Genomic DNA, 10,696 nt, shown 5'->3' on the forward strand with positions numbered 1-10,696 from the left:
GCGCTACCATGCCCAGCCAATTTTTTGTAGTTTTAGTAGAGACGGGGTTTCACCATGTTGACCAGGATGGTCTCGATCTCTTGACCTCGTGATCCACCCGCCTCGGCCTCCCAAAGTGCTGGGATTACAGGCGTGAGCCACCGCGCCCGGCCATGTGTGCCTTGTTATTATACAAAAAGTTAACATCTCTACAGGGGCCACAGCTCCACCTATTAAAGGTTGGTGAACATTGTGAATGATACTCAGAAATAAAACTGTGATCAGAGTAGATGCAGCAGAACTAGCAGAGGAGTTAACTCCAGGTAGCAGGCTGGAGTGTGGTGTTGCGATCACAGCTCACTGCAGCCTCAACCTCCTGGGCTCAGGCAATCCTGCCTTAGTCTCCTGAGTAGCTAGCACCACACCTATGCACCACCATGCCTGTCTAATTTTTAAAAAAATTATTTATAGAGACGGAATCTTGCTATATTGCCCAAGCTTTTTTTTTTTTTTTTTTAAGTGGAGAGCAGAAAGATAACACAGTTTAACCTAGCAGAAAATTAAACAGAATGGTTGCTTTTTAGTACTTTAATGACAGCCTGTTTTCTGTTACTTTCAGTTGCAGATATTTTTGTCTCAGAAGAATATTTTCACAGATAATAGCTCTTATGGCAGCTTACTCTTAATGAGGGATAATTACGTGTAACTATAATTTGTATAATACATAGAATGAGGATTTCCTCTTAGCTTATCTCCCATAGATACAATGCCATTCCTGATGTTATTGAAAGTAGAGAGGAGAAATACTAGTGTGGCTTGAGGACCTTTGGATGGGCAAAGGAGCCCTTGGAAGCTTTCTTTTGCTGTAAAGTTTCTAACATACAGGCCAGCTATTTACATAGTCAGCTAAATTCTTTGAAAACAAGTTATTTTAACCTGATAAGTCAGATTGCCTTTTTTCCTTTTATATTGTAGCTGATTGGTACTTATTTTAGTAGAGCTGATAGTAGAGAGTGATTTAAACTGCAGTTTAGTATATCTTTCCTACTTGTATGTAGTCTGTGCATTTTTTGAATAGCTTTTTTTTCATTGTTTTATTGTATGGTTCTTATATTAATTTTCTAATACAGGTAGGCCTCAACACACAAGTAGGCAGGCCTCAGTAAGTTCATTTGTGAGGCTACTGGGAAATGTGCTTTTCCTATCTTCTAAGGTTTTAGGTTGTTTAAAAAAAAGAAAAGAAAAGAAAAAAGAAATGTGCTTTCCCTCCAGAATCTTTATTATAAAATTATAAAATTATGATTACATTTCTAGTCCATCATATAAAAGTCTATTTAACCTGAATTGCTACTGGTCATTAGTTGCAGCAGGGTCCTTTATAGAAATAAATACAAAAGTATTTATTTCTATATAAATAAAAACAAAAGTTCTTGTTTTGGGTTATAAAGTTCATTAGGCAATGTCTCTTGGTTATGTTTTGTTGTTTTTGTTTTCGTTTTTTGCTTTAATTTCATTCTCATTCAGTTTCTCGCCATCTAATGGCTATAGCTTACTTGAGGTTTACGTTGTTGGAGGGTCCAGAAAATATCCATATCAAACCTGGCAAAAGAGCTCTGGCCCAGGTCCTCTGGCTACACTGTATCAAGTGTCCAACCCCGTTGGAGGGGCTGTAAAAGGGTTTTGATTGATAACATAACAGTAATTTGCATAGAGAAGAGAAAGCAGTTCCCGTAAGGAAGTATGGGGCAGTGGAGTAACCCTGTAGGGAGAGGAACTGACATCTATTGGAGTATGAAAAGACGACTTCCGGGTTAGCTACTCAATGTCTGGCCCACTCTGCTGCAGTAAGAGTGGTGGGTAGGGGAATGTGGAAATACAGTGTTCTAAAATATGCTCACCTAAACAAGAACTGGTTGGTGGAAGAGGACATTCCCTTTAAACATCTTAGGATGTTCATAGAACAGGCACCATCACCCACGTCTAGCAGCCCAGCATCGGGGACAGGGAAGAAGTTGTGCTTCTTCAAAAACATGGATTTTGTTTGTTTGTTTGTTTGTTTGTTTTGAGAAAGGGTCTTGCTCTGTCATCCAGGCTGGCGTGCAGTGAGTGATCATGGCTCACTGCAGCTTCATTTCCCTGGCTCAAGACATGCTCCCGCCTTTACCTCCTGAATAGCTGGGACTACAGGGGCATGCCAACATGCTCAGCTAATTTTTCAAGGTTTTTGTAGAGACTGGGTTTCACTATGTTGCCCATGCTGGTGTTGAATTCTTGTTCTCAAGCGATCCTCCTGCCCCAGCCTCCCAAAGTGCTGGGATTACAGGCATGAGCCACTGTGCCCAACCTCAGTATTTAAACAAAGTAATGCTATTGACAATGCTATTCCTGATATTATTGGAATTGGGTTAAAACCAGTAGTCTCGAAGTGAAGTGTGTAAGGTGATCCATTAGGAATGAGAAGAAAATATTAGAATTTCTGATGTTTATTTTTATGGAAAAATGATAGACTAAGCATTATTTTTAACATATGGATGATACTGGGGTCTATATTCTATCTGTATATGATATGGTTATATGTTACTTCAGGTTCCATGATGTCAACAGGTTGACAGTATCACCGTCTCTCATTTATTTCTGCTATGACAGATCTATTATAATTTAAATGTAGTTTTAGATAATTATATAATTGAATTTTAGTTAACTTAAAAGGTTGTTTTAAAGTAACTATTGGCTGGCTGTGGTGGCTCATGCCTTTAATCCCAGCACTTTGGGAGGCCAAGGTGAGAGGATTGCTTTGAACTCAGAAGTCTGAGACCAGCCTGGGCAATGTAGTGAGACCCTGTTTCTTTAAAAAAAAAAAAAAAAAGGCTGGGGCATAGTGGTACATGCCTGAGGTCCCACAGCTACTCCAGAGGCTGAGGTGGGAGGATCTCTTGAGCCCAGGAGGTTGAAGCTGCAGTGAGCCGTGATCATACCACTGCACTCCAGCCTGGGTGACAGCAAGCCCCTGTATCAACGAAAAAAAAAAAAAAAAAAGGTAGCCATGAAATGATGAAGGGCCAGGAATTGTTCTGAGTATTTTAAGTGGATGATTCATTTAATTATTTAAGAAATTCTAAGAGGTAGGTGCTGTATTACCCTCTTTTTTCAGATTAAGAAACTGATAAACAGAGCAGTTTAGTAATTTCTCAGGTAGTGGAACCAGACTTGAATCTAGACAGTTTGGTTTTTAGATCCTGTGTGCTTTATTACTGTGCTGTGCTGCTCTCAAGGCAGGCATTTTCTAAGTGGATTCAAACTAATTTGGTCGATAAGATGACACATTGGATACTATGATTTAGAAAATAAAGGTAAGTAGTGAGACTCTCCTTCCCTTACACCTGTATGTCTTTACGAAGGTATCTTTTTCAGTTTTGATAGCCATTAAAACCGCCTGTCCAAATAACTGAACATAAACCCAGACTATCAGATTGCTGTTTTAAAATCTAAAAGCTATACAAAAAAAATACTCAATCTCATTGCTCTCACTTAAAACTAATAATTTTTCATGAAAAAATAGCTTAACAAGACAAAAATCTAAATGTGCATTTTCTTAGTTGCATTCCTTTACATTTTTAATATACGTAATAGAGTACATATAATTTATAAATGTTTAAGGGATGTGTGCTCAAAATGGTCTTAGTGGTAGAGATATAAAAAATGTTTGTGGTGGGATGTTTGTTATGGTTTGGAGAAAAAGGCATTAGGAAAAGCACTTTGAAAGCAAGAATGAGTCATTGTGTTCACTAAGCAATCAAAAAAATCAATGATCAGACCTTGAGTAGGGTGGCAACTATTAAAATGCTTTCTCTCTGATCTAAACCTACCTTGATCTTCAAAACCAGCTGAGATAATACAGCATAGATTTCAGCACTAAAGCAATTTTTTTTTAAAGAAATTGAGCATTCACAAAGAAGAGTATAGAGGAAATCATCCCAGAAAACCTTTAGCATGAAGGCTATACTCTTGAAAGATAATTTTTAGGTCTTAGGACCTTGAATGAAAGTTAATTTAAAAAATCAAGGACATTGAAGGAAAAGTTTCAAAATTGTTAATAAGATTGAAAGCTAGCTTATTCTGGAGAAAGAATAGTAGTTTCAACCTTTAATTTTTCTTTAATGGGATTGATGAAAGTAAATACAAAAAGATTCTAATAGCAGGCCTGAAATAATTGATTATAATGTTACTGTTGCTTTATATTCAGAAGATGAGCAAGTCATGTTGGATAGAAGTGTGAGCCTGACTTCCAGTGGTCTACAAAACAGAGACTCCCTCTTGTTTTTTAGCTTATCCTATTTGCTTCTTATATTTTTTTACAGATGGGTCAATACTTACTATTGTAGTATTTCTGATATACTCTGAGATGATCTCCTTTGCTTTCATTTCCCTACTCGGTGGTAGTTGTTCATTTCCCCTGTTGCCTATTCTAAAATATGGAGATTGTGTCTTCTCTTCGATTGATATAACCAGATTTGTTGGTCGTTAGCTTCATTAGAGTGTGGTACAATATGGATATTTTTAAGAAAAATTGATACTGGATACTGGATAAATTAATCCTGGCAACATTGTAGATTCTACTTCAGGTGTACTTAACCCCTGGGTAGGCTTCATTGAAGTGTATCTATAGTTACATTTATGATCATTGATATCAGTACCCTTTAATCACTTGCTTCTTAAGCTTAAGCACCTCTTTTTCTGAAACCAGTGCTTGTCTCCTGCTAGCAGTGTGGATGTGAGAAGCCATTGTCCTCACTAGGTCTCAGGTCCTCAGCTGGAGAGGGCATGGATCTCCCAAGCCTCTTCAAAAAATTGGTAACTCTTGTTTCAGTGGGGCAGAGGGATCTTAATTGTTTAATATCTGTGGAAAAGAGGAAATATATTCAGACAGTTAGATTGAACATAGGAGAGCTTTTAAATTTTTTCTCCTGGAATTATTGGTTCTGCCTAGTCTCTGTCTTCACCATGAATTTATCTGGTTAGATTCTTTATTTGCTATGATTTTGACATATGATGACATGATGATTTAATTTACCTCAAAGATTAAACACCTCCTTTGAAAAGTGAGAGGAGAGGTTAGGCATAATGAATCACCATGAACCCATCCACCTATCTTGAACAATTAACAATATTTTCATTCTCTTCCACTTATCCTTTTTTTTTTTTTTTTTTTCCCCTGGAAAAGGAAATCCTAGTCATCAACATCATTTTGGCTATAAATGGGACACGCTTAATTACGTGTCTCAAAGTAGCAGGAACGTTGTAAAAAATATGACCATCTAATGATCACACCTAACAAAGTCAACAATTTCTCAGTATCATCCAATGGTGGTATATATTCAGATACCTTGTTTTGTCTCAAAGATGACTTTGTTTTTTTGTTTTTTTTTTTGAGATGGAGTCTCACTCTTGCCCAGGATGGAGTGCAGTGGTGAGATCTTGGCTCACTGCAACCTCCACCTCCCGGGTTCAAGCAGTTCTTCTACCTCCGCCTCCTGAGTAGCTGGGATTACAGGAGTGCGTCACCATGCCCGGCTAGTTTTTGTATTTTTAGTAGAGAGGGGGTTTCACCATGTTGGCCAGGCTGGCCTCGAACTCCTGACCTCGTGATCCGTCCGCCTCAGCCTCCCAAAGTGCTGGGATTACAGGCATGAGCCACTGAGCCTGGCCAAAGATGACTTTTTATAGTTGCCTTATAAATCAGGATCTAAGTAAACTCTAAGCATTTACATTTGCAATTTGATGGTTGTATCTCTTGAGTCCTTCTCAACCTTTTTTCCTTTTCAAGCCATCGATTTGTGGAGAAACTAGGTTGTATGTCCTAGAGACTATCTGCATTTCAGACTTGACCTTTTCCTTCTTTACATTGTCTCTTCCATTGTCTGACTGTCTTGTAAATTAGTAGTTACATCTAGAGACGTGATTGAAGTTTAATGGTTTTGTTTTTTTAAGGTAAGAATACTTCATAGGAAGTAAGGTATGAATATTGTATGAAAAGACATACAGTATTCAGTTGTTCACTTTCAGCGATGCCGAAATGCGTGGGAGGTTTAGGTCTGATCCCTCTGTTTTAAAGTTCTCCATCAACCTTTAACCTAATCCTTTGAGCATCCATTGATAATTATTGCTTAATCCATTATTTACAACCATGTCTTCTGATTTTATTCACTGGAATTATTTTATAAACAAAAACTTCCTTCATCAACTGTTTAGTGCCCCTGAAATATGGTTCTTATGAGAAAGGCAAGATGAATCTTTTGTTTTCCTTTTATATGTTAATTTGCAACTGTCAATGGAGACTAATGAGGGTTTCCTTTTTAAAAACGTCATTATGTACACACACACACACACCCCCCCACCCACACACAACTATACGCCCACACGCCTTTTTTTTTTTTTTTTTTGGGAGAAAGTCTCATTCTGTTGACCAAGCTGGAGTGCAGTGGCACCATCTTGGCTCACTGCAACCTCCGCCTTCCAGGTTCAAGGGATTCTACCACCTCAGCTTCCTGATTAGCTAGAATTACAGGTGTGTGCCACCACATCTGGCTAATTTTTGTAATTTTAATTAGAGATGGGGTTTCACCATGTTGGCCAGGCTGGTCTCAAACTCTTGACCTCAACTGATCCACCCGCCTTGGCCTCCCAAAGTGCTGGGTTTATAGGCAGGAGCCATTGCTCCCAGCCTAAAATGTCATTTTAAATTTATGAATTTTTATATAGTTGGTGTATTTTAATCCATTGCAGTAATCCTTTTGTATTAAAGTTGACACATTCAAGATATCCCAGGCTAATCTTGCACATTGTACATTTCTTGTCCCAAATTTTATATGAGCCATATCTTCAAGATGTCCAAGTTCCTTTTGATGGAAAAAAGGTGTTTGGAGGACACAGTCTGGTTATAAGAGAAAGTTGTTGCTGCCACACCTTTTTAGTGGACAGAGTTTGAAAACACGTACACACAAACATATATGCCTGCACACAGATGTACACTTCAAGAGTTATAAAAGACATTAGTTTATATCGATATTTCCAACTTAAGTTTATAGGGCTTTTACTTTTCTGATTTTTATTACAGTGTCTTTTTTTCCTTTACATTAAAAATTTTGGTTCCTAAGGTTATTAACATAATTCCTTGTTTGCTTTATCCTATGATATAGCTACAATAGTTACAAAATAACAATATCAATAAATTTGGGGTTTTATTTGTTTGTTTGTTTTTGAGACAGGGTCTCGCCTTGTCACCCAAGTTGGATTGCAGTGATGTGATCTTGGCTCACTGCAACCTCTGTCTCCCACGTTCAAGCGATTCTCATACCTCAGCCTCTTGAGTAGCTGGAATCACAGGCATGCGCCATCACATCTGGCTAATTTTTATATTTTTAGTAGAGACGAGGTTTCATCATGTTGACCAAGCTGGGTCTTGAACTTCTGATGTCCAGTGATCCACCCTCCTCAGCCTCCCAAGGTGCTGGGATTATAGGTGTAAGCCACCATGTCCGGCCAATAGATTTTTTTTTTTTTTTTTTTAATGCTTAGACTGTATGTCATTAGGCATATATGGTAAACATTCTTTAAGTCACCTGAAGTAATTCTTTTCTCTGTATTTCTACCGTTGAGTTCATATACATTTAGGTTTCGTTTATTTTTGTTTTTAATTTTAGAAATTTCTTTTTGTGTGTGTTAGAAGAGATAGGGGTACAAAGTAAATGTTTTATAACAACATACTTTTAGAGAGGTCTCACTTTTATCTATCTCTTCATTATTTTTCCTGTTCTCCTATAAATAACTATTTTTATTAGCTTTTTATCTTTCCTAATTTTTTTTTTTTTTTGAAAATATAAGCAAATGGGCTATGGACATATATTTGATATCACCCAATCTTATTTTTCTCTGCGTAGCCTTTTTAACTTAATACTGTATGTACATGATCTCACCCCAGAGTAGAAATATGAGAATTGTCCTCATTTCTTTTTTATAGTTTCATAGTGCTCCCCAGATCTTCATGACTGACTTTTACGTGTTTTATTAGCTAACTTTTAGAGCCAGTGTTTATTAATGGAAGGGAAAAGGAAGGTAATACATATTTGTCAAACTGTGTGTCATTTACTCTCTGAAGTAGGGTTACTTCCCTGGCCCCCAAATACTGGAGTGAAGGAGAGTTCAGTAAGATGTAGTGACATACTCCCAATGACATGGCTAGAAGAGAAATTCATAGTTAAGGATTTGATGTGAACATCATGAATACTGTGACTTGGCATTTCAGTGGTTGTTAGACTGTCATACCAGTGGCTTGTTAATGTAACATTTCAGGGGATCTTTTTATTTTTTGTTTTTGTGTGTTTTAGTTTGGATGTACCTAATAGAAAACCTTACTTTTGTGATTTCTAAAGAATTTTTGAGAGTTGCATTTTAAAATATATAATAATGCAGTCAGAGTTGCAGTTACAGTAGTAAGCAATTGTTACCTCTCTCTGTTCTCTCAGCCGTACACCAGGAATTTCTCTCTTGAAAACATGTTGCCCTAAATTTAACAAAACTTTTTTTTTCTGTTGCAGTTTGGGAATACTTGCTACTGCAATTCAGTTCTTCAAGCACTTTATTTTTGTCGTCCATTTCGGGAAAAAGTTCTTGCATATAAGAGTCAACCTAGAAAAAAGGAGAGCCTTCTTACATGCTTAGCAGATCTCTTCCATAGCATAGCCACTCAGAAGAAAAAGGTTGGAGTAATACCTCCTAAGAAGTTCATCACAAGATTACGGAAAGAAAATGGTAATTCTACTTCCCACTGTATTAATGACATGCTAGGAAGGTTAAATATAGCATGCCATAATTCCAGCACTTATTGAGCATCATCTATAGGCCTGATAACATGTTAGCTGTTGAAGAAATAAAGATGACACTCCTTTCTTCAAGGAGGCACTTGTTGAGTGAAGGAAATAGTCTCACAGTCATTAATGCAACATACAATTAATATTTGCATTGTGTTATACAGAGATAAAGTTCTGTGTGGCAGCAGCAAATGAGAAATCATAATTTCTCTTTTTGCTTACTTGACTTTTCTGTAAAGAATGAAGGGTATTTTTTTTTGCATGCTTATGCATTTGTCATTTTCATAATGCTTTCATGTGTGTTAACTCATTGGATCCTTGCAGTAGCCTTAGATAGCGAGCATGTCATTTCCCCCATTTTAGCTGTGAAAATCAGAAGCTAAAAAAGGCTTGCCAGGAGCCACGCTCCAGGGAAAGAGCCAGGAAAGACCTTCTGGCTTAGAGTAGATAAGTTTAATTCTCCATCCTCTTTCAAAAATAGTTACTGAGTAAGCCCCACCTCCCTTTTCTCTTTTGAAATATTGTTTATTTAATTTTCACATGCCAATAAGTTGGACATTATCACCCTCTGAGATAACTGAGGCTCAGAGAGGTTAATTTGCCCAAGATCCCACAGAGTTAGTAAGTGGTGGAGCTGTTATACAAACCTACTTCTCCCTGATACATAAGCCCAGTGTTCTATCTGATGTGGTACACTGCCTCAAAAATTCAAATGGAAATTAGGTAACATGTAGAATTCTGACTTTTGTTTGATGTAGGCATTTCAATCATTGTAGAAACAAAACTGAATGGCATTTTTAGTTTGATTTGTTACCTATTAAATAGACACTCACAAATAGGATTAGAGAAGATTGATTATTAAATGCCCTAATATGTAATCCTGCCCTTAAATTAGTCTGTTGACACTGCGTATTATCATGTGAATTGAGGTAAGCCTGCATTGTATCTAGTTCCCTAAAATATAAGATGATCCAGAAATAGGCTATAGGCTATTATTCTTGAATTTGATACATGTGTTGAAGATTTGTTCATTTTCCCCACATATACATGTAGCATAATTGATTAGTGGCTCACAAATCACTTCTTGTTTCCCCTAATGAAAGCTAAACATATATACTTTCTTTGATTATAGATCTGTATATGTTGTGTTTTTAGAAAATAAAATACAACCTATTAGAATGTGGATTGAGCAATTAAGTCTTCCCTCTTTTTGTTTGTGTCTGTACGAAACTTTAAAAGTTTTGTCCTGGTAAAAAATTAATGTACTTGGTAATTAAACACAGCACCCTTTCTCAGTGACTTTATTAGTATCTTTAAAATGTTCATTGGCTGGGCATGGTGGCTCTCACCTGTAATCCCAGAGCCCAAGAGTTTGAGACTAGCCTCAGCAGCTAAGCAAGACCTTGTCTCTACAAAAAATTTTAAAAATTAGTCAGACATGGTGGTTCATCTCTATAGTCCCAGCTTCTTGGAAGGCTGAGGCGGGAAGATCGCGTGAGCTCAGGAGGTCGAAGCTGCGGTGAGTCCTGATTGAGCCACTCTCCAGCTTGGGAAACAGAACGAGACCCTGTCTCTTTAAAAAAAAAAAAAAAAAAAGTTCAGAAGTATGCAGCTCATGCAGAGCATACATTATTTCCTTTTTCATTTAATAGTACATTTCTCTTGGCTTTATTAACCTGCCACATGGGTTCTTTAAGTATACAATGATTTATTTATTTATTTTTAATTAGGTTGACTCTCATACTGAACAGAGGTAAAATACAATTATGTACTTAGGACTTTATATGTTTGCTTGTCAAACCTGGGCCATTTTTATAGTGTTTGCTGTTTTTTCCAGATGGGCTTTTTTT

The 10,696-nt window shown here is 37.1% G+C and overlaps 1 protein-coding gene across 2 annotated transcripts in view; it reads left to right on the top strand.

Moving 5' to 3' along the window:
* Positions 1 to 10,696, top strand: part of USP12 (ubiquitin specific peptidase 12) — a 104,185-nt gene that overhangs the window by 54,264 nt on the left and 39,225 nt on the right. For both annotated transcript variants that reach the window (XM_017537516.2, XM_017537521.2), the window contains one exon: positions 8,574 to 8,787. In XM_017537516.2, the coding sequence (XP_017393005.1) occupies positions 8,574 to 8,787 (214 nt within the window). The remainder of the gene's footprint in view (positions 1 to 8,573; positions 8,788 to 10,696) is intronic.

This window comes from Cebus imitator, unplaced genomic scaffold (genome assembly GCF_001604975.1).
Source record: "Cebus imitator isolate Cc_AM_T3 unplaced genomic scaffold, Cebus_imitator-1.0 Scaffold103, whole genome shotgun sequence".
In the NCBI taxonomy this organism is placed as follows: domain Eukaryota; kingdom Metazoa; phylum Chordata; class Mammalia; order Primates; family Cebidae; genus Cebus; species Cebus imitator.